The 24,122-nt window shown below is 38.8% G+C and overlaps 1 protein-coding gene across 25 annotated transcripts in view; it reads left to right on the forward strand.

Moving 5' to 3' along the window:
- Positions 1-24,122, forward strand: part of TENM3 (teneurin transmembrane protein 3) — a 1,577,510-nt gene that overhangs the window by 1,550,203 nt on the left and 3,185 nt on the right. For all 25 annotated transcript variants that reach the window (XM_082244015.1, XM_082244035.1, XM_082244033.1 and 22 more), the window contains 4 exons: positions 3,179-3,414; positions 6,253-6,549; positions 9,243-10,851; positions 20,503-20,633. In XM_082244015.1, coding sequence (XP_082100141.1) covers positions 3,179-3,414; positions 6,253-6,549; positions 9,243-10,851; positions 20,503-20,633 — 2,273 coding nt within the window. The remainder of the gene's footprint in view (positions 1-3,178; positions 3,415-6,252; positions 6,550-9,242; positions 10,852-20,502; positions 20,634-24,122) is intronic.

Here is a 24,122-nt window from a genome sequence, read left to right on the forward strand (position 1 = left end):
TTCTTTGCAGATATGGTCTAACTATAGTTAGGAAGCTATCAAAGGTGGACAGGGACATTCTGGTAAAGTTATAAATGGTTCTTATTTCCTTATTCATCAGGACAAAATATCCCCCAGTTAGGTGCTGGAATGTTAGAGGTTGTACCGATCTTCCCTTAATTTGCGTGTTCTTCTGCCTCAGGGCCAGATCACACCAGAACGCAATGTGGGAAAGGTACATTTGATCCGCATTTCCAGCACTGCAAGTGACCATAGTGCCCTTGTGATCCGCATGCAGGTGCCGATTAATTATTAACAGCACCCCAAATGCAGATCATAATGCAGTGCTTTTGGGGGCGCCTAATCACATGGTACGGTAGTACTATGCAGTTTGGTGTGATGTGTATTTTTAAAGTAGTGCCCTGCATATGAACCAGTCCTCGTTCTTCAGTCCAAGCAGGCACACAATGGTAAGCACCAGCTTTGCTCTGCACTCCATTTTAATCACACAGGTCTATCTCCTTGCTCAGAAAATTACCAGAAAGTGGAAAAGGAAACGTCTATCATCCCCCCAAGACTGTGTTATTGAGAAAAAAAAAAACGCCTGGAAACGCTGATTCACCTAAACATAGCTAAACCCAGCTGTCTGTAGGTAAATGCAGCTAAACTCATTTGCAGACTACAACTATCTGCAGGAAATACCGCATTTATCGGTGTATAACACGCACCGGCGTATAATACGCACCTAAATTTTAGGAGAGACATTTCAGGAAAAAAGCGGAAATTTAAAATAAACAGCTTTGAACTCAGAACATTTTTTTTAATCAAATGCAGTCTTACCAGTAACCACGAATGCAGCCTCATCAGCGCAGTGCCCACAAATGCAGCCTCATCAATGCAGTGGCCATGAATGCGGCCTCGCCAGCGCAGTGCCCATGAATGCAGCCTCGCCAGCGCAGTGCGCCCATTAATGTAGCCTTGCCAGCGCAGTGTCTATCAATGCAGCCTCGCCAGTGCAGTGCCCATGAATGCAGCCTCGCCAGCGCAGTGTCCTTAAATGCAGCCTCGCCAGCGCAAGTTACACTATCCAAATCAATTTGAAAAAAGGCCAGAAAGCAGCGCCGAGAGGTATAAGGGGGCGGGCCGGGCCGAGGAGAAGGGAGGACAAGCCATCACTGTCATTGAAAATCCCGATGCCTATGATAGACGTCACACGTCTCGTCATAGGAGGCGGGACTTCCGATGACAGCTCGTCCTTCCTTCTCCTTGGCCAGGCCCGTCCCCTTCTACCTCTCGTCGCTGCTTCCTGGCCTTTTTTTTTAAATCGGCCTATAACACGCACTGTTGCTTTTTCCTTCATTTTTAGGAGGAAAAAATGCGTGTTATATGCCGATAAATACGGTATTTCAACTTTTACAAGTGCAGATTGCTTGGGTTTACCTTCAGATACAAATGTCCATGTGAATCTAGCCTTAATGTAAGAGTTTCCTATTTTGTTTGGTGATGTTTTTCAAGCCATGGCAATCGTTTGAAAACTCAGTTCCCACATGCTTTTCATCTGTTACTGTAACACATGTAACTGTTCACATACACAGTAACAGTTAAAGTGTTTATAAACCCTAATAATAAACTTCTTGTATTTGCATGGTCTGTTAAATATACAATTGAAAGTGTTTTGTAGTATCAGTTTGATAAGGTGCCAAAGATATCTGTTGTTCTTAAAAAGAAAACTTGTCATCTAATAATTACCTGTCTGTTGTGTTGATACATTAGAGTACATGAGTTACTAGAACCAGACTACTTGCAGAATAATTAGGTGAAAATGAAGGAAAAATGTAATGAAAACTAATGCAACCACCACCTACAGTGTAAGCTGCAATACATTACCTTTTTGTTTTTGGGTTTAGATATGCTATAAGAGACAAGCAGTGTTTTATTAGTGAAGGAAACCAAGAGAAATTAGGATTTTTCTTCAAAAGGCTAAAGGCCTACTATAGGAAGGTTATATTTGATTCAGGGATCTGGAGGTCATGTTCTGCATATAGAGGTGTATTGTAGAAATGTACTTTACCACTTGCCTTCCCTGGTGGAGAGAAAATTGTGTATTTATTTGTACTATGTGTGCAATTTTTCAGCTTTGTGTTGACCCTTTGCATGTAACATGGGAGACATTTCTACATATAGTCTTTACATTTCTGTAGATACTGCAGTTGCTCCCCTGTAGGTCCAAATGTCTTCATCCCTAGACTTGTACTTTAAAGAGTAACTCCACTTTTCAGAATAAAAAATTCCCCTCTGGGTGATCTATGTAGAGTATAAGGATTTTCACAAACTTTGTTGCAGATTCCTGCCTCTTGTTCTGCTGAAATAGGGGTTTGTGTGTTTGTGTCCATGTGTAAAAAGAATGTAAATGGGAGTGATTTCATAATTTTCAATCAGCTACTAGACTTGCAGGGTCTGCATCCCTTTAGACGTGGTTTTCCTTTGGGAGTATCCGACCAGGGGATCCCCAAAATCTGACTTGTATCTAAGTGCAGTCTTCTGGGAAAATCCATAAACCAATCACACAAGCAGCAAATGGCATTACTGGGGGGCGTTCTGTACACCATCTGACGTTCTGTACACAAAAACCATAGCGCCGCAAATTGAAAAGGAAGGTAATTTGTAATAACATTCATTTAGTAATGAAATAATTGTATAAGTAATTGTATAAGCTATGTTATTATTGTTTTTAATTGGCTATTTTTTTCCCACGAAAGGGGAGTTACCCTTTAAAGCTAAGCTTTGATTAGGATACCAGAGAAATGGCCACACACCAATCGATGGCTCACGATGAAAGGCTTTATTGAACAAGGATGCAAGGTACAGCAAAATGGATGGTAGACATGTTTCACACGAGTGAACAAGCACGCTGTGAGTCGTGTGAAACATTTCTACCATCCATTTTGCTGTACCTTGCATCCTTGTTCAATAAAGCCTTTCATCGTGAGCCATCGCTTGGTGTGCTGCCATTTTTCTTGTATCCTGTTAGCTGTGGCGATCCGAGGTCCTGCACCCATGGTTGGCTGTGAAGTTCCAACTGCCTGAGCAGTGTACATCTCTTTCTCTATGTCTAAGCTTTGATTAGGTTATGCATGATGAATGTTGACAATGTCATTATGTGGCACTTAACCATTTTCTCTTTTTTTCTGGCTTGCAGATCAGCTGCGAAATAGCTATCAAGTTGGCTATGATGGTTCGATCAGAATTATCTATGGTAACGGGCTGGATTTGCACTTCCAGACAGAGCCTCATATTCTAGCTGGACCAGCTAATCCAACGGTGACAAAGAGAAACATGACACTTCCTGGAGAAAATGGGCATAATCTGGTGGAGTGGAGGTTCAGGAAAGAACAACTTCAGGGAAAAATAAATGTGTTTGGACGGAAGCTCAGAGTAAGAATCAAATTTACGCACACAATTTATGTCTTATTATGCTTTGCCTGTTCTGATGCAGGAATTATTTTTAATTCACTAAAATACAGGAAAACCTGAAAAATGTTTGTCCCGTAATTTACATAGACGTACAAACAATAGAGAACTGCATCTACAACTTTGGATATAATTTGTGCATTTAATTTACCAGGGTATTTTGTATTTTTCCCCCTTGTCTTCTATAGAATTTGGGAGAAGCTCTCTATATGCCAGGTGCAGAAGTACTGCCTATAGAGAGCTTCTCCCAAATTCTAAATCTGTGCTTGCCACGACCAGGTCAAACATTGCAGCTGATATAGTTGAAAGCCAGCTGTGGCAATAGGCTTCTTGTAAGGTATGAGATTGCCACACCTCCAATATTACCTAAATCATATCAGAGGGTTTAAATTTTTGCGAAACTATAAATCTTAAAAATATTTTTGTACCCATATTCGTGCACTTGCAACAAAAACAATTAAGTACTGTCTGTGATACGTTTTGAAAATTTGCACTAACATCCAAATTTTCAGGACAAGGTTTCGAGTATACTCCTCCTTCTAGTACAGTTTGGATATTGAAGAAGTGGGTACACCGTGAAAGCTTGTCCTAAAAAGGTGGATGTTAGTGCAAACAAAAATTAAAGTATCACAGACCATACTCAATTGTTTATTTTCAAATCACAGATTAAAATTTTAAGTGTTATGCAAAAAAAAAAAAAAAATACATTGTACTGATAGTGCTTGTAAGACTAAAATACAAAAGGAAGTACAGTTTACAACAAGAAAATGGTTGTGGGGATGTTGTGCATATACTGTAAATATGTCACAAGTTTGAGGTGGGGGAATACATAATAAAAAGAAAATGTATATTCATTTAACCTAAAATTAATTGTTGTGGCAATAAAACATGAGCAAAAAGCATAGATGTTTTAGCTATAGCTACCTCTAAAGTGTTACTAAGTTCACAACAGTAAAATCAATCTGTATATGCAGTAAAGCATATTTATTTTACGCCCTGTGGAACCAAAGTGGTTAATCCTTCGCATGTGTAGAAAAGGGCTGTTTGTTTCTGCCTTATCTGATCCTCTTTTTCTTTTACTGTCCCCAAACAATTTGCTGATAGAACAGAGCCCTACGAGGCACTCTGCACATGCTCAGTTTGGTGTGTATCGTTAGAGATTTTTTTTTTTTGGGGGGGGGGGGAGGGTGTATGTGATTGGCATAGGGCCAATCAGCACTGTCCAGACAGAAAGTCAGGGGTCATGCATCCTCAAAGGACAGTCAGAGGAGAATGAAAACTCTTTCTACAAGCTTTAACCAGTGCTTGGCCAGACACTGATAGAAGTTACAAGACTGGTATATACTGCTGATGAGAAAAGGTATTTAGAGGCTTATATTTACTAAAATAATTGCATGTCCATGTTCTGCTAACTGTGGGAGACCAGATATACTGAATGCAGGGTCCTGGGTTTTAGTAACACTTTAAGCAGTTAGTGACATGCTAGGAAATATGAACATTATCACAAAATATATCTCCATATTTCTTGTTGATATTTGTAAAAATTGTCCTTTCATCATAAAAAGCTAAAAGTTAGCCAATGGTAGACTCCTAATTGCTTGTGTGTAGGTTAAAATTCCTTCTACTATAGTAATTGGCAATGCCTAAATTTCATACTTCAACCCAGGTTAGTTTTTAGTCTGTGCTTGAGTTAATCATTTCATCAGGAATCATGTTTTCTGTATTCCTTAACTCATTACTATTATATTACAAATAGATATAATTTGTTGTTTAGACATGTTATTTTTTTTTTTAAAGAAAGGAGACTTTGAAGGGTTTCGAGTGAGAGAGGATTTATCTACTTTCAGAGATCTTAGATTAAATAAATAGAACTGTCAGTCCATTTACTTTTAGTTAACCTAGATTTGTTAAGGCTGCTGCAGTGTGACACTCATTTGTTTGCAAGCCTCATACATAAAATAGCTGAACTCTGAAAATATTATGCCAAACAATCCACCCAAGCATAAGAAAAAGAAAAAATAAACAGCTTTTACGGCAATTTGGATACTGTAAAATAAACCCGTTGCACTGTTTTTTGACAAGTGAATGATTGCAATTATAATATGCTTTATGACTCTTTTGACCTTGAAAAAGGAATATAGCTATTAAAGCCCTTCTCCTGCAGAAAACAATGACAAATAAACCTACGCATTATATGTTTAGAGTGCTTTTCAAAGAAAAACAAATTGCTTATGCATTTAATTGTAAATCACAATATTTGAGTAATATCACAGCATCAATAATATGTGACAAGTTATTTTTCATTCTACACAGTTCTAGAGTATAAGATAGTTTGTCTCTGTCTGCTGTCATTGCTGACAATAAAGTTTGATACACAGAGCTGCTGCAGCTTCTAGTTGTCTTGGTGCTTTTTTTCTGGCTGGGTGGGTAATGAACATTCTGGCTGCTAGTAAAAAAAAAAAAAAGCTCTCTCCAATACCTAGGTACCTAGATGTGTCCTTATGAAACTTTTCAATTAATACATGTTAGTCTTTTTTAACAGATGACTACAATTCAAAGACCTCAATTTAGAAGAGGTTGAATAAATGCCAGGCTGTCTCTGTGTTTAATGAAACCTTTTAAAACAGCAGTTAGTCTAATGCCTTACACTTATACCAAGTAGTTGCTAAATTAATTTACTGGCAAAGGAAATCAATCATCTTTAATGGTGTCTAAACAAAAAGCTGGTAGTTTGTGAAGTAATAAAGGCTTGATTCCTCAGCATTTTGATTTATTGAACCTTCTTGTTTGCTTTATAAAAAGGTAAATGGCAGAAACCTTCTCTCAGTTGACTATGATCGAACCATTAAGACAGAAAAGATCTATGATGACCATCGAAAGTTCACCTTGAAGATAACCTATGATAGTGCTGGCCATCCCACGCTGTGGCTCCCTGGTACCAACTTCATGGCTGTCAATGTCACCTACTCGTCAACTGGACAGATTGCAAGCATTCAGCGTGGGGCAACTAGTGAAAGAGTGGAATATGATGGACAGGGTAGGATTGTGTCAAGGTCATTTGCAGATGGCAAGATGTGGAGCTATACATACCTGGAAAAGGTGGGTTCTGGAACAATAAAAAATAAATCACAGCAGCCAATTTTACAGCCTAATTTTTAAAAATGAAACTTAGGGGTTGACCTACTAAAGGCAAATAGGCTATTCACCTTCCAAGGGAATGTTCCCTTAGCTCAGTGAATGAGGTGAAAATGCACTTTGCAAAGAAATACCCAAATAAAAAAAAAATATATATTTCTGTTTGCATATGAATAAATGATGAAAATCAGCAGAGCTTCACCTCATTCACTAACTAAAGGGAAATTTCCCTATGCAAAATGAACAGCCTATTTGTGTTTAGTAATAAAACTCCTTAGGCAGGCCCCATCAACACAGACAGTTATGAAAGGGGAATCAGCTAGTGTCTTCTCCTGGTGGGAGGGCAGACAGAAGAAGCGGTCCCTGCCGGGAGAAGACAGTGAAAATTTCGAGTAGGTAGAGCAGCCGCCAGTGATAATCACAAGAGAACCTGGCAGGCTGGTTGCACCCAAGTTGATCGATCAACTTAGTAAATTTAGCCTGTCCATTAATAGTTCAAATCTCAGCCGGTTCAGCAGATTTGAACCGTGTATGGTTGCCTTTAGGCTTCATTCATACCTCTGGGCTGAAAAAACATGTTAATTAAAAAGATTCATAATATTCAAAGTGCAATTTTGGTGTGTTGTTAGGACTTCCAAGGAGGAATGTCTGTCAGTGTACTTTATGTAAAATGCAGGAAAACAGTTACATGCAAGGGTTGTGCTTACTGTAGCATTGCCTATAATGGTACAGAACACTGTAGAAATTCATACTGCAATGCACAAGTCTGAGCAAACCCTAAAAATACTTTTCTGCCTTTACCTTTGTTCTGTTACTGCACCTTTTACAAAACGTTGTCTTCTTAAATAAGACTATCTAATCACATTATTTGTTTGGTTATCCAAAGAATAAAAGATGAACTATGATTGGCCATGATGCACAAACTTTTTTTCATATATTTCTCCCTTTTTTATTTTAAATAATCCCTAGGTATTGTAAACTATGCATGGAAGTGGCAAATTTTCTGGCCGATCAATACTGATTTAGTTAATCTCGTTTTTTCTCAGAGTGATAGTTAGAGACTTTTAATTACAGCTTTTTAAATTATTAAACACAGCATCAGCAATGTCTTAGAAAACATCACAAAGAGTGTTGGATTCGCTGCTTCCTTCCTTATAGGTTAAAATTAGAATGAACAATGCAGGGGTGCCTCTGTCCATCTGTTGTTGTTTCCCCCCCCCCCCCAGTTAAATAAAATAAAAACTTGCCAAATGTATGTGTGAGTATGAATATCCATATTATTAAACTTTTACTTCATGCATACTTTATGCTGAGATTGTAGAACACCCAAAGCAATTTTACATTGTTCTTGTTTTATATATCAAAATTATACAGCCTTGTTCTTGAAGGGCTTCTTTTATGTAGCACGGCAACGAAAAATATGCCAGGCTAAGTGGAAAAAATGAAATTATGTATCCCCGTTTGCCATGCTAATAGTATTTGACTTTAAATAGACTTTTGCAAAGCCATTTAGGGAATATCACTATTGAAGTGGCAACAGAGTAAACAGCAAACTGTATCTTTTTTTTTTTTCAAGCAGAAAATAACATAAAGTATTGCAAAATATAAAAGATTGCTTTAGCTGTACAGGGTGTTCTGTGTATCCAGCTTTCCTAGTCTATATCTACAACCATTAACATACACAATATTCATCCGCATGGTTCCAAAACCCTGCAATCTGTCACAATTTAGCATAATTCCCCATGCTGAGGAAAATGCACAAAATTATAATAACTAAGCATGCCAAACACACCCGTTGGTGGAAGAGAATGAACTGACCTGCTCCAAATGGCACAAAAATGCAGCAGCACATGTCAGTAGGTATCTCTGTGATGGCACCAAAAGTCACAAAACTGTATTTGAAAGTGAAAGAATGACGACTGTATGAACAGAGGGAATATAGTTATGACTCTGCCTCTTGTCAGCGTGAAAGGCAGTTTAGGATTTAAAAAACAGCTGCAACCTGCTTCTGGTCAAGAGACATCATTATGGAAAATGGCCTGAGCTCTATGGCAGAGGGAGGGAGGGTGAGGACACAGTCAGTAAAATGATTCTGAATGGTACTCATTGTCAATGTATAAGGCAGCATCTTCAGTAAATGATAACTTTATGGGTGAGAGATTTTCCTTTCCTAGCACAGGCTCACTGGAAAGACTTATTGAAGGAATGGCTAGTAAGTCAACCCCCTATTATGAAAATATATGCGAACATAGTTAGGTCTAATTAACCAGTCACGGCACCCTCTGCATCCTGTTGAAATACTGGCACCATCGGCAGAATCACTTCTGTCTCAGTTATTACATATGACTTGCCCATAACCATTGACAATCTGCTTCTTGGCTGTTTGTGCTTGACAAAAGAATGGCACAATCAAAACAAGCAACACATTATAAATCTCTTGCTACTAATTGCAGGAAATGATACAATAAAACATCCACTAAATTAAGCAGAGAATTGCAAACAACATGTAGGGTCAAGGATGATTCAATTAAAAGAGAGAATTATTTTCTCGAGTGAAAAGCCTAATGGTATTATGCACAAAATCAGCACTTATTTATTCTGTATGTTTATTTTATTCATCATGGATATTATTATTTGGTTTCCTTTTTTTCCTGCAGACTATGGTGTTGCTGCTCCACAGTCAACGGCAGTACATTTTTGAATACGACTTATTGGACCGGTTATCTGCCATTACAATGCCTAGTGTTGCCAGACATACGATGCAGACAATTCGTTCCATTGGATATTACAGAAACATTTATAATCCCCCAGAAGGTAACGCTTCTGTCATAATGGATTACAATGAGGAAGGCCAGCTATTACAAACTGCCTTCCTTGGGACAGGTCGCCGTGTTCTCTATAAATATAAAAGGCAAACAAAAGTTTCAGAAGTTCTTTATGACAGCACCCGAGTTAGCTTTACATATGACGAGACTGCGGGAGTACTGAAAACAGTAAACCTACAAGGTGATGGATTCATTTGCACTATTCGATACCGACAAATTGGCCCCTTGATTGATCGACAGATATTCCGCTTTAGTGAAGATGGTATGGTTAATGCAAGATTTGACTACAGCTATGATAACAACTTCAGAATCACAAGCATGCAGGGTGTGATCAACGAAACTCCTTTGCCTATTGAATTATATCAGTTTGATGACATATCAGGAAAAATGGACCAGTTTGGAAAATTTGGTGTTCTCCATTATGAGGTCATCAAGGTAATTTCCACAGCTGTGATGACATACACCAAGCACTTTGATGCCCACGGGCGAGTTAGGGAGGTTCGATATGATGTCCTGAGGTCAGAAATGTATAGACTCACTGTACAGTATGACAGTATGGGGAGAGTTACTAAGCGGGAAATTAAAATTGGACCTTTTGCTAATACGACTAAATATGCTTATGAATATGACGGCGATGGTCAACTTCAGACTGTTCTCCTGAATGAAAAGATTATGTGGAGATACAATTATGATTTAAATGGTAATGTTCATTTATTGACCCCAAGTAACAGTGGAAGGTTGATTCCTCTTCGTTATGATCTGAGAGACAGGATAACAAGACTAGGCGATGTCCAGTACAGAATGGATGAAGATGGCTTTCTGCGTCAGAGAGGAACTGAGATCTTTGAATATAGCTCTAAGGGCCTTCTCACCAGAGTTTACAGCAAAGGCAGCGGGTGGACTGTAATATACCGATATGATGGCCTTGGTCGTAGAATATCCAGTAAAACAAGTCTTGGAAAACATCTTCAATTTTTTTATGCTGATCTCAATTATCCATCAAGAATAACCCATGTATATAACCATTCCAGCTCTGAGATAACATGTCTTTATTATGACCTCCAAGGACATCTTTTTGCCATGGAGATTAGCAGTGGGGAAGAGTTTTACATTGCATCAGACAACAATGGCACACCTCTGGCTGTTTTCAGTAGCAATGGTCTTATGCTCAAACATATCCAGTATACTGCTTTTGGAGAAATTTATTTTGACTCTAATCCTGACTTCCAGTTGGTAATAGGATTTCATGGAGGCCTGTATGATCCACTCACAAAGCTTGTCCATTTTGGGCAAAGGGACTATGATATTCTGGCTGGGCGCTGGACTACGCCTGATATTGAGATATGGAAGAGGATTGGCAAGGACCCAGCACCTTTCAGTTTATACATGTTTAAAAACAACAACCCTGTCAGTAGACTTTATGAAATCAAGGATTACACAGGTAATACTAATTTATATTTAATATAAAATAGCCAAAAACCTGAGCACTTTAGACTGTGCATGTGATGTAAAAATGCATAAACAGAGGTTGCCTTCATAAACCTACAGCAAAATGATCAGTGTATCCAGATGTAGGCAGGTATTATACGATCTTTTCCTGTTAAAGTCAGACTTGGTTCCACCCTCTGCTACCCAAGCCTTCCTGTTGGTCATGTAATATGTTTTGCATTTTCTTTGACCGCTAATGATGCTTGGGTGAGGGCATTGTCAAACTTTACCTTTGCAGGAATAGTCAAGATTTTCATTATATTTGATTAAATGTCAGATTTCTATATCTCTGGATCTGTTGCTCATTCTGAGATGCAGTTCTTCACTGAAGGAAATCGTTAATTATGTATGTATTTATCATATACTTGAACTGTATACAATCAGCGCTACCCTTCACTATCCAAATACTATGTCAATATTTCAGTATACTCTTAATTATATTAAATTGCTGCTGTACACTCCTAGTGATTCAACCACACTACAAATAACATATAAATATTGTTACAGTGCAGCGCAACCAAAAAACACCATAAAAAGAAATAGAATAAAAATATAATAAATAATAAAAATGTCTGTGTCTTCATTTAAAGTCATTTTAAATCAACAACACATAAAACTACCACCCAAAAACAAAGTCCGTGTGTAAAAAAAAAAATGCAAAAAAAAAAAAAGGTGATCCACTGGAGTGGTCTTCAAACACTTAATGACACCAAAAAGTGCACACCACCACTGGCTGGAAAAAACCTGCTCACCTCACAGATTAAATCAATCAGCTTTGTATATAGACACTCCTGCAATCTTCTGCTACGGTCTCTTCTCCTGTCATCCAGCTCTGCAAGCTCCTCTTACTGCTCTACGAACCTCATACAAGTACAAAGGCACACTACATAGTGCTCTCCATTTGAACAAAGTTTATTAAAAGTAGGTCTACTGAAGAAGTCCAATGAGTAGACGACACGCGTATAGAAGGGAGGGGCCGAACCCATGATGTCACACAGCCACTGAGATCTGCGCGGAGTGGTGAGCAGACAAATGTGATTACAAGCGCTTTTGAGTTTACATTTTGCAAGTGTTTTTTATATGGGAGATTTAAATAAACTTTGTTCAAATGGAGAGCACTATGTATACTTGTATGAGGTTCGCAGAGCAGTAAGAGGAGCTTGCAGAGCAGGATGTCAGGAGAGGAGACCATAGCAGAAGATTGCAGGAGTGTCTATATACAAAGCTGATTGATCTCATTTTCGAGGTGAGCAGATTTTCCAGCCGGTGGTGGTGTGCATTTTTGGTGTCATTAAGTAATTGAAGAACACTGCGGTGGATCACTCATTACTGCTTTTTTTTTTTTTTTTTTTTTACACTGTACTTTGTTTTTTAGGGGGTAGTTTCATGTATTGTTGTTTTTAAAAGGACTTTGGTTGAAGACACACAAATTTTTATTATATTTTCATTCTATTAATTTTTAATGGTAATTTTTGGTTGTGCTTCACTGTAAGAATATGTATATACTTGAACTTCCCAGGTTTATTATAGGCTTACATTAAAAAGATTAACACTGCCCATTTATTATGGTAGCATAAAGATAAAATTATTGATATTTGTGGGGAAAAATAAGCATGAAATGTGATAATGTGAAAAAGTTGAAAATTAAACTGAATCAAAGGAAGAATTATTTATACGTAAAGCTCAGGCTCCAGCCACATATAATAAAAAGCCTGAAAAAAAAGCATTCCTTAACCTTCCTGGCGGTCTGATTATGTCAGGATTTCTGTGCTAAAAGCGGTACATGCTTTTGCATTGAAAATCTGTTGTTTTAAATTTAAAAACTCCCCTTCCCCTGAGATTCCCCGCCATCCTCCCGCTGTCCTCCCAGCCGATACCGACACCTGTTTTCCGGTTCCCTTCCCTGTGAGTGTTGCGACGCAGGGGGGTGAAACCGGCAGCAATTTCAAAAATCGAAATACACTAAATGATATGATACAAAGTTGTGATCCTAACGGATTACATTGTATCATGCCATTTCAGCACAGGATTGCACCATGTGACTTTCCCAGTGCCCTGCTTGTGCTTTTCTAGTTCTTTGTGCCTGTAAAATTGAGAACAACCATGGCGTCCAAAAAGCGTTCTTTTTGCGCAAAAGCAATTTTAGCTGTCGCTGTTTTCCAGCTCGTCTAAAAGCGCTTTTGCGCAAAAGAACGTTTTTTGGACGCCATGATCGTTCAAAATTTTCCAGCCACAAAGCACTGGAAAAGCACTGGCAGGGAAGTCACCAGGTGCAATCCAGTGCTGAAATGGCATGATACAGTGTGATCCATTAGGATCACAGCTTTGTATCATGTCATTTGTGTATTTACACTTTTGAATTTGCCGCCGGTTCAACCCCCCCCGCGTTGCAATATTCGCAGGGAGGGAACCGGAAGGCAAGTGCCGGCAATCGGCCGTGAACAGAGTCGGGGGAGAGCCTTAGGACACCGGGGAGGATGGTGGGGGAGTGCAGGGAAGGTGATTAACATTGCGGGGTAATCCTGAGTGTAGCTCAAGGTTACCACTTTTGGTACTGAAAGTTAACCCGGAGCCAAACTCTGGAATACCGCTAAGGAGGTTAATCACCTGCATTTCATATTGTAAGAGGGAGAACCAATACTGTGCACCAGTGAATCTGGCACTGGTTTTCAGATACTGGATAGATTGATAAGAACAGAGCAGAGTACAAGAAAGTAGGGGGCTGACCTCATAGAAGTGGTTATGATTCTTCATTGTCCAGTAAAGCCCTGTACTCTTAAGAACTGCTAATAGGGAAAAAATAACTTTTGAAGCTGTATATATCTTTTTGTCTGAAGGCTATATAAAGACTTTTCTTTAAATTCCAAGCATATACTGGCTTTAAGCCTGCAAAAATAATTGAATCAATAAAATATGATTTCTTATTGGTTGCTTTGAAATACTGCAATTTAAATTGTTCGTAAAGTCTATTCTAAATAAATTAAATGTTTTGCTCCGTTGTATGGGGGCAGACATGCAGGCTCAATTCCGATTCTTGCTGTGTGCTTCCATAGACACAGCATGAGTTGGCCCCACCCCTTGCTCCCTCCTCACAAGGTTTGATTGACAGCAGCAGGAACCAATGGCTTCCACTGCTGCCCCTGTGTCCTGTGACGAGAGAAACACAGACCAGAGCCGCTGAAAACGGACATATCGCTGTATTGAGATGGGTAAGTATTTGGAGGGGTGGGGGGGGGGGTAATATTACTACTGAGACTTTTTTTTACCCTATTGTAGAAAATGCATTAAGGTAAAAAATGCTCTGCCAATAGAACCACTTTAATGTTTAAAATAGACCTAAAGCTAAATTATTTTTGGTATTGCAGAATAACAAATAGATAAACCTCCTGTCACTTTTTTATTTCTTATGCTGTCTGTATCCTATTGGGGGAGATTTAATTTCACTTTGTATGACTAAGTCACAGCAGAACATGAGAGTAAATTTCCCCAGAACAAGTGACCATGTTGAAAGAATTCCTCTCACTGCCTGTTCTGTTGACATCTGTAAATGTTTAATTCCCATCAGTTTTTGTCCTAGTGAGAGTGGTCACAAGGACTAACAGAGAAGGGTGAACCTCCCTAGGAGGAACACAGACAGCAATAACTGAAAATCTGAATAGGGCTTTATCACTTCCACATTCACAAAAAAAAGGGCCAAAGTAAACTTTTAAAGGCTTGCTAAAACCTTTTCTTAGTGTAAAACCGATTTAAAGTAGCTTTAGAACTCTAAGAAAAAACTAAAAAAAATGTTTTGGGTTGAGAGTTACAATTTAAATTAAGATTCACATGAATTTTTAGGCAAATGTTAGCATCACCAAATCACATTACAGGCGGTCCCCGGGTTACGAACAAGATAGGGAATGTAGGTTTGTTCTTAAGTCGAATTTGTTTGTAAGTCGGAACAGGTGCATTTTGTAAGTGTAGCTCCAGCCAAAAGAATACTTTTTACGTTTTTTGGATAGCATAGGGAAGGGTTAACACCCCTGTACCATTTGTTTTGCTGTCTCTACCCCTGTTTAGAAGACTTTCCCTCACTTTCTGTCCCTACGACAATTGGATTTTGAAAATTTTGGGCTGTTTTGGAAACAAGGATTAGTGATAAAGCTTCAGTGGAGACACCTTTTTCCCATGAGAACTCTTACAAGAGTGAATTTCCCTTCCTAGGGGTAGATTTATCCTCAATTCCTGTTGTCTCCCTCCATTTGTAAGTAGGAGTTTATAACCCAGGGACCGCCTGTAATATTATTTTAAGTAGAAAAGCCACCTCTATGGCACTGCTGGACAGTAGGCATCCTGGTCTCTGACTACCAACCATTACCATACAGTTTGTTGTTTTCAATCAGCAGTGACATAAAAGGATCAATTTGGTTGTAATTACATTTTAGTCCAATTCCATTTTTCCCCCGTTTTGGATAGGGGGAGAATGTCAAGAACTTCTATCTGGGGTTTAGAAATCACAGATATTTGACCCCACATATATTTACTTTAAAGTTCAAATTTTTCAACTGATTTTTATACCAAGCCAATAGCCTTTTGTTGGATAGAGTACTAAGATTCTTAGCCATGATCCCTGCTTTTGCTGTAAATTATACTACTTTATCCAAATTAAAACTGCAGATAGACTGTTCTTTTTTTATGAAAACTATTAGAGATTACACATGATGTACAGGTTGCATAAAGAGATGTTGTCACCACAGTGCTCCACGACCCTTGTCTTTAAACCCAACCACATTGCTGCTCCCTGGCCACAGCAGGTGCGTGTCAAATATCTGCTTTTGCCACTGCATGGTTTGTATTTATTTTATTTCAGGTACATAAATAGCACTTTTTTACATATACATTGTACATTCACATCAGTCCCTGCCCTCAAGGAGCTTATAATCTAAGGTCCCTTAGATATATACTAGGGCCAATTTTTTTTTTTTTTTTTTTTTGAGAGGCACAAATTTATCTACCAGCATGTCTTTAGAGTGTGGGAAGAAATCAGAGTACCTGGAGGAAACCCACACAGGCACAGGGGGAACATGTAAACTCCAGGCAGGTAGTGTCGTGGTCAGGATTTGAACCAACAACCCTTTTGCTGTGAGGCGAAAGTGCTAACCACTACACCACTGTGCTGTATTTCCTTCATCTTGCTTAGATGTCACTACAGGATGTAAAAGTTGGCAAGAGAAGCTACAGCATATGGCGGGGGAGAATTTACTCAACACATTTCGAAGTGTGAAATACTGCAGCAGCTAGGGAGCAGCAAATCAGTAGAGTTTGAAAAACCCTGATCACTGAAAAGTTGAGTAGTGTTGACAGGTTAGTTTTAACTTCATGCTCCTGTTGCAGTATAGATTCAAAGTGTTTCAGGTGACACTAAACAGTATCCTTATTCCCCAAAACAAATCCACACACATCCACTACTTAAAGTGATTGTAAAGTCTTGTTTTTTTTTTAATAACAAACATTTTATACTTACCTGCTCTGTGCAGTTGGTTTTGCTCAGAGTGGCCCGGATCCTCCTCTTTCGGTCCCTCTTCGGCACTCCTGGCCCCTCCCTCCTGCATAGCCAAGTCACAGCTGTCAGTGTTGATTCAGGCATGGAGCTGTGACCCACTTCTGCCCCTGCCCCCTCTCTCTCCTGATTGGCTGACTGACTTTGATGGACAGCAGCGGGAGCCAATAAGGCCACACTGCTGCCTCAGCCAATAAGGAGGGGAGTCCCAGGCAACTGAGAAATTTGTGCAACATCGCTGGATAAAGATGGGCTCAAGTAAGTATTAGGGGGGCTGCTGCACACAGAAGGTCTTTTTATCTTAATGCATAGAATGCATTAAGATAAAAAAAAGACCTTCTATCTTTGCAATCCCTTTATTGGCCCTGTAACCTATTTCTCATTAATTTTTTTCTTAGTGTTTTTCTTCCTCCTTAAAATGTCCATCATGAGCTCCTGAAACCCTACTTCCCTTCTTACTTCTGATTGTTTGCAATGCACATTAGTTGTGGTCATGTTCACCGCTCTATGCACACTACAAATCCAACAGTCCAAAATCCATCTTGGAAGCGAGCAAGAAAGGGTGGCTATGTTCCTACATACAGTGAAACCATGGAGAATGGCCATAGCTACCCTCTAACAGAAAGTCGAATCACCGCAGCAAAAAAAAAAAAAAACAGGAATTTTGGATTTGTAGGAGGCTGAGAGCAATAAAAGGTACTTTTCTGAGTTAGGAATACATAGACGAAAAGATTATTTTTAAACCAGAGTTTCGGGTCACGTTAAGGATTATATAAAACTAGGTAAACAGATTCTTGGAGGGAGTGCAAGCCTGGAGCACTGAGCCTCACTTTTATTCATTGTGAACTCATTTTGTTTTATAGCAAGTGGCTCCTTTACATCAGGACATTTGCCTCGCTGGATGTCATTTCTTCTAATGAGATATATAAATCCAGGGGAATTAAATAATTGATTTTAGGGGATGACATAATTCACTGGTAATAGATCTGCAGCTGCTTCAGTATTTCTTGTGGTATTCTGAAAATATCACTTGGGTACAGTCGGCCAATGGCTTGAATGGTCCTCTTGTACACTTGTGCTGTAGTAGATGCCCCCAATGAAACAAGGCTCCCAGCTTGGTAAATTAATGCAGAAACTTTAATTAGCACCTGTATATTTCCCCCAGACTAATAACGCTGCCTTGTCCTCCAGATTAATGACTCCTAGTTTGATGGCATTTGATTGCACAAATCTAACCCTGCAGACAGTTTGCCCCAGGCAACTATTTAAATGATGTATGAGGTTTCTAGTCTAGATTTCTGGGGAATGGCTGAAATGTGTCTGTAGATAATTGTCTGAAATGTTAAATAAAAATTTAACTTTGTGTTCTCCATTATTGGCCTGCTGTATGAATACTAAGATTTAGTTGCTCTTAATCTCCCAAATGCGTCCATGTCAGCTCCCTCTAGTGGAATTAAATGTCTCACATTGAGGGAATTGTATAAGCTGCCATTGCTGATCTCCTTTAGAAAATGTGGCTTGGCTCACTGGTTCCAGTATTTTCAGTTAGTGACCTTTAACCCCTTAACTCCTGAACTCAATTTTTCAATGTTGACACATCTTAGGAAAACTGTACAAAATATTGCTGCTAACTTATTGTATCCAGGTAAATTATATGATACATTTTAAAAGCTCCTAATTTTTTATTTTCTTTTTTGCAACTATCAAAGGAAAACTGGTCCAAAATACTAAAAAAATATATTTTTTTGTATTAAGTTGGATATTTCCTACTATTATCATGATCTAACACCATAAAGACACAAATTAAATAGTAGGCCCAAGGAACAATAGTATGTATTTTTATCTAATCGTACCTGAAACAAATCGACCCTGATCTTGACTAACCTAGATCAAGCCCCGATCTAGCTTTTTTAACGTTATTTTTTTTTTACAAACCGTTTTTCTTTGTTTACAGAAATGAATAATAAAAAGTACAGGGGCAAGTTTTACAGAGTGATCACTGAGATAGCCAATCACAGGCTATCACAGCAATCGTGTGATCAGGAACCTGTCTTCCCAGCTTCCAATCGTACAAGACCAAGGGTTGACAGTGACAGTTTGCTCTTTGTGCTTAGAGCACTATAGAGCGTGTGTCCAGCATATATGGCGGTGTTTTTAGTATATGTTTTATAGGGCAAAACAGCAATTGCAGTGTTAGCATCAAGTATAATTCTTATAAGCAAACAGCATTGAAATGCTGTAATTGCCTTTTTACACTGTTTGTAAAAATAATTTCCTACAAAGCCTGATTTCCAGTTTTCACTGCTTTAACTTGAATGAATTTGGGCCTTGCCATAGCCACTCTTGAGTACCTGACATACAAGCCTTATCCCTAAACTCCTGTCATTCTTTCAGCTGTAGGTACCACAGTTTGTATGTGATTTCTATTACACAGCTTTAGCAAGTCCTGAAAGTAGTATCTCTTATTCAATAATTAACATATGTTAAATTAATTAATTAAAACTATAAGCTAACCTTTAATTTGCATAGCTACTAGATACAGATAAAAAGAAATGGACACTTATTTTGCCTTCACAAGTTGGACAGCACTGTGTTACTTCCTAAAGTGATTTTCACCTTTACTGTGCATTGCTGTGAAGGGCAGATAATTGAATAAAATGCTATGTAGAGATGAGAATTTCTCAGCGACTTTGGCAGTCAGCTCTTGCCACGTGTTTCCTTGCTGAAGAATTTCTTTAATTCACACGACAGTGGGGAGAATGCTCTCTATTAACCATAGAAATGAGATGCCCTCCTCTTGACAAAGGTGTATTGGAAACAAGCAGCTTCCCATTCCTTTGACTAGAGGTTTATCACAAATTATTTAACCTTAGGTGGATAGGAAATGCAGAGAAGAGCTATCGGCCACCTGAGCCTCCGCTTGTAGCCTGCCTGTAGGAAATGCCAATTTACAATTCCCTTTGATGAGTCCAAGAGTAGATTGTCTTGTCAAAGAAATGACACGGCTATGTGTGTGTTCCTAATGGCGTGTACGAAGAAAGTGACATGTATGTGATCACACATGATAAATAATTAGCAATTTGCCCAAGATGCTTTATTTTAATATTGTGATTAGAAAAAAAAAACACTGGAACGTTAGTTCTGGTTAAATTAAAAGCAGTATCTAAAAAAATACTGCTTCTGTAAATCTATAAGGATAGCCGTTATAGCCGTTTTCTGTTTTTAGCTTCTTTTCTTGCAATGGCAGGATGACTTCTTCTCAAACTATGTGTCTTTGCACATGCCCTCCACTACAGCATGCTGATTAAAAAGCAGAGGCCTTGTAGGCTAAGAGCAAGCACAGGGGTCCTTTAACTCCCCCCTTCATCACTCTAGCAACATGTGCTACTCTTTCCTTCACTCACTTAACAATCTATTTAGAGTAAATTAAAAATCCGGGTATAAAGGAGTATACCATTCACTCCCCCCCCCCCCCCCCCCGTCTCATATGACCCACCACTGTCACATGAGGATGGGGAAGTTTATAGCCCTGTGCGAGCTCCACCAAGTTGCCTTGGAGACTTTTTTCACACAAGACTTTTTTCCCTAGTCTCATTGGGGGATATTTACTAAAACTGGTGCACACAGAATTGGGTGCAGCTGTGCATAGTAACCAATCAGCTTCTAGGTTTTTTTTCGTCAAAGCTTAACTGAAAAAGCTGAAGTTAGAAGCTGGTTGGTTACTATGCACAGCTGCACCAGATTCTGTGTGCACCAGTTTTAGTAAATCTTCCCCATAGTCTGAACAGAGCAATACCAGGGACAAGAAAAGGAGAGTAACTGCTGGAGTAAAGTAACCCTTTTACTTTGCTCTGCTTGGCAAAGAAAAGGGTCATTTTAAATGTTTGCACCTAGGTTTGGAATTTAGAAAGATGTATTTACTTTATTTTAGTTCCAAACATATTTTTTGTTACAGATGCTGATCCTAAAAGTGTATTGTTGTAAATTTTTAACACGATTCATTATGTCTCAACATATGTGCATGTTGTTTTCTTGAAAAGTGATACTATTTATATGCTCTTTTAGATGTTAACAGCTGGCTGATGACATTTGGGTTCTATCTACACAATTCAATTCCTGGCTTTCCAGCTCCCAAACTTGATTTAAATGAGCCGTCCTATGAACTTCTGAAGAGTCAGCAATGGGATGATGTTCCTGTAAGTTATAATTTTGTTATTGTTGTTACTAATATTATTATTATCATAACTTATATTACCAGGAGACTAAGCACCTTACTTTTAGTTCTTTTGTTCCTGCCACCCTTTCATGGGGAATGGACGTTTGACATGTTTGTCATTTTACCTAGCCTGCTATGGGGAAGCATTTCAAAAACCTGAAGGACCTCCCTTTGAACAAGTGTTTACTGGAATGAATATTAAAGCTCTAGCAATGGACTGATGAATGGTGGTATGAGGGTTAATTCCTAGAAGGGCTAATTGCTTACTGGGATGGATGTTAAAGGATAAGTTCACCTTTGTAAAAAAAAAAAAAAAAATATATATATATATATATATTAAATGCACATCTTTTTTGCAGCTAAAAAATTAGCATGTATTATTGTTTTTTTATTAGGAGCCAGTAAGACATTGCACCTGTGATCAGCAGACTGTAGGCACCTTCAGACTATCAGTGTTGCTCTCTGCCCATACCTCATACAGGCAGGCAGTTACTAAATGACAGGAACCATCAGTGAACTACCTAGAGCGCTCATAAGCTCCCTGGTGGTTCATTGAGAACTACAAGCCATCAGCCGCAATGGTAGTTGTAGTTGTAGTTCTCCCATTCACAGAACTCTGTGAATGAATGAAGCAGTAGGTGGGCAGAGCCCAACATGGCCACGTATCTTTTAAATTATCACAGCAGGTGCAAGGAGAAGATCACAAGAAGAACTTAAGGGGCTGCTGCATCAGTAACATGTTACATTGGGTCTCAGTCCTGGTAAGGGGGAAGGGCTGACTGGGTTGGATGTTGAATTGCATTAGACTGATATATTGGCGAGTGGTTTTTCTGTCCTGGGGCAGATGTTGAAGCTCTGTTTTTGGACTGATGACCGCTGGGGTGTTTTTTTTGTCCATGGAAGGGGGCAGGGCTAAGTGCTAACTGGGATGGATGTTGAAGCTCTGTCACTAGACTGATGAATGGTGGTGTGAGACTCATTTCTGGGAAGGAGGCAGGGCTAAGAGCTGTCTTGGACAGATGTTGAAGCTAGCTCTGCCATTGGACTGATGAATGATGATGCAGGACTCAGGTCTGGGAGGGAAGCAGGGCATAATGCTGATTGTTATGGATTTTGAAGCTCTGGCATTAGACTAATAGTGGTGTGAATCTCTGTAAGGTCTGACGGATACACACACAATTAATTAAAAAATCATCTTCGGTTGTACATATGTTTAATTGTACGTTTCCCCTGCCTGCTTTATATGGTATGTATATTCTCATGATATATGTGGTTAACATTAGTAGAGGCATTTTTTTCTGTGCAATAATGCAATAAAAAGCCTAAGGTCCAGCTATTGAGTGATCATATCACAAATCCACAACAGTGTGTACAAACTGTCATTCCTTCCTTTTCCTTGGGATGCTCGCTGCTGTACAAATCGCCTAGTGTGTAATTGAAAGCCATTCAAGCCAGCTAACAAATGCCCAGAGTATCTATTAAAAAGATTTATTGTCCTCTTATCATGTGTTTAAAAGAAATACATAGTGGAAATGGATCTGCATGGTTTAAAAGCTTTGTGCAGATGCAAATAAATAGGGATATGCTTTGCATATTGCTGGGACTTTACAGCAGATAACCCTTTTTCAATAGATGTTTCACAAGGGACAGCATGAGGAGCGGACCTAATTCCCGCAAAGTCTAAATGAATTTTCCGTATTACATTCTGGTCACTGCATAAGTCAGTCCATTTCCCATCTCTTTTGGCAGGTGAACTCAGAAAATACTTCACTTTATATGTACTGTGACAGTGATCCAGGCTGACTGACAAAGTCTTTGCAGTCAGTTTACAAATTTCTGTCTTCGAGATGCAACTGACAGGAATGCTTACAAATACTAGTTTGTTTTCTTCCCGCACTTCTTTTACTATTCTAAGATTTGTGTGTGTAATGCCAGTCCTTCATAATGACAGCTCAATCTGCCTATGGAATAGTGTAGTACTTGCTGTGCAGAAGAATTGAGCTCTACTTGGTTGCACCTTTTAGACTTGAGCTACACAGGAACAATCTACAACCCTCTATGTCCTGCTAAGTCATTGGAGGTTTTCTGTTTTGAGGCAAAAGAGTAGTGAATTTCCTGAGTATATCATTTCTTCACCTCTTCTGCACTGAGCACTTCCAAGGTCTTCTGCCCCACAGCCCCTGTTGCCTATATATCTGCCTATAGATCTATGTGTTTAAGTCACACAGCAAAAATTCCAGGAAGTCATGACCTAAAAACACTCGGCGTATGACTATATAATACTGAACCAGGTTTAAGAAGCTGATATATACACAAGCTTCACTCTTTTCTTCTACTAAGTGCCATAAAATATAGTTATATTTTAATTAAAAATTGAACCCCCTTTTTCAACTCTACTGTGATTTCTCCACTTCTAGTTTACATTGTCATGGCAGAGAGCCAATTCTGATAAATGACACTTGAAGGAACACCGTAATGATTGGGGTGACAATACCAAGCTGAAATTGCAGTTCTTGTGAACAGTAAAAGGAAGCAATTCAGGACTTTGTGTCCCCTATAATTTGCCATAGTGAACAGCCTCAGGAAGTGCTCACTTTTCAATTAAAGTGGAAAACCCCTTTCAAACAGTTTAAGAATATTTTTCATCTTTCCTTTAGCATTAGACCAGCCTGTACCCTCTTCATTAAAGATCCTAGTAATATCATGGTAATAAAAAGTTAATTTGCAACCATAAGAAATACATGTATTATGCATAAAAAAAATGGATATATGAAGTTGCAGTCATCTACACGGAGCAAAATGACTTCTGGGATCAGAAAAAATCTTTGTATTTACACACACTCCAATGTCTTTTTAATGTAACCATTTGCTGAAATGTTGGAAAATGGCATATTGGCTAGTATAAAAGTAAAGTGCCAGTGGGGAACAGTGGCAGCTTTAATTTCACTTGTCGGAAAAATGAAATATCAGTGTTAAATTTAATTGCAGATTTCCAGATGACAGTCAGTTTAATTGGTGAACAGATACATGTATTATGTGCTAATGACTAAGAAAAAAGTGACTGGCGTTAATACTTTGCAGGGCTTTTCATTAGCTCCAGGCTACTAGCACCAGGGACAGAGGGAACTATCCATCAAACTTTGACAATAAAACAAATGTGAACAGTCCCCCGGAACCATGCATTAATTCCAAGTCCTTTAACTCCACAAGCACTGAACAGATCCCCACTCACACACAGCATGAGACTTTTTGTAAAATATTATTCATGAAAGTGTCTAAAGGTAGACTTATTCTTATAGACATAGTAACCAGTGAGATTCCCCCTTTGATGCTCCTCATTTATTGTGAAAAAGTACAGGGAAGAATCTAATGGCTACAAGATAAGCTCCTCTTTTGGACTCTTTATTACATAGAGGGCATTGATTTTGACATATTTTGGAAGCTGTTTGCACTCTTCCCAGCAGACTTT

The sequence above is a fragment of the Pelophylax lessonae genome (genome assembly GCF_965119305.1).
Source record: "Pelophylax lessonae genome assembly, chromosome: 1".
In the NCBI taxonomy this organism is placed as follows: domain Eukaryota; kingdom Metazoa; phylum Chordata; class Amphibia; order Anura; family Ranidae; genus Pelophylax; species Pelophylax lessonae.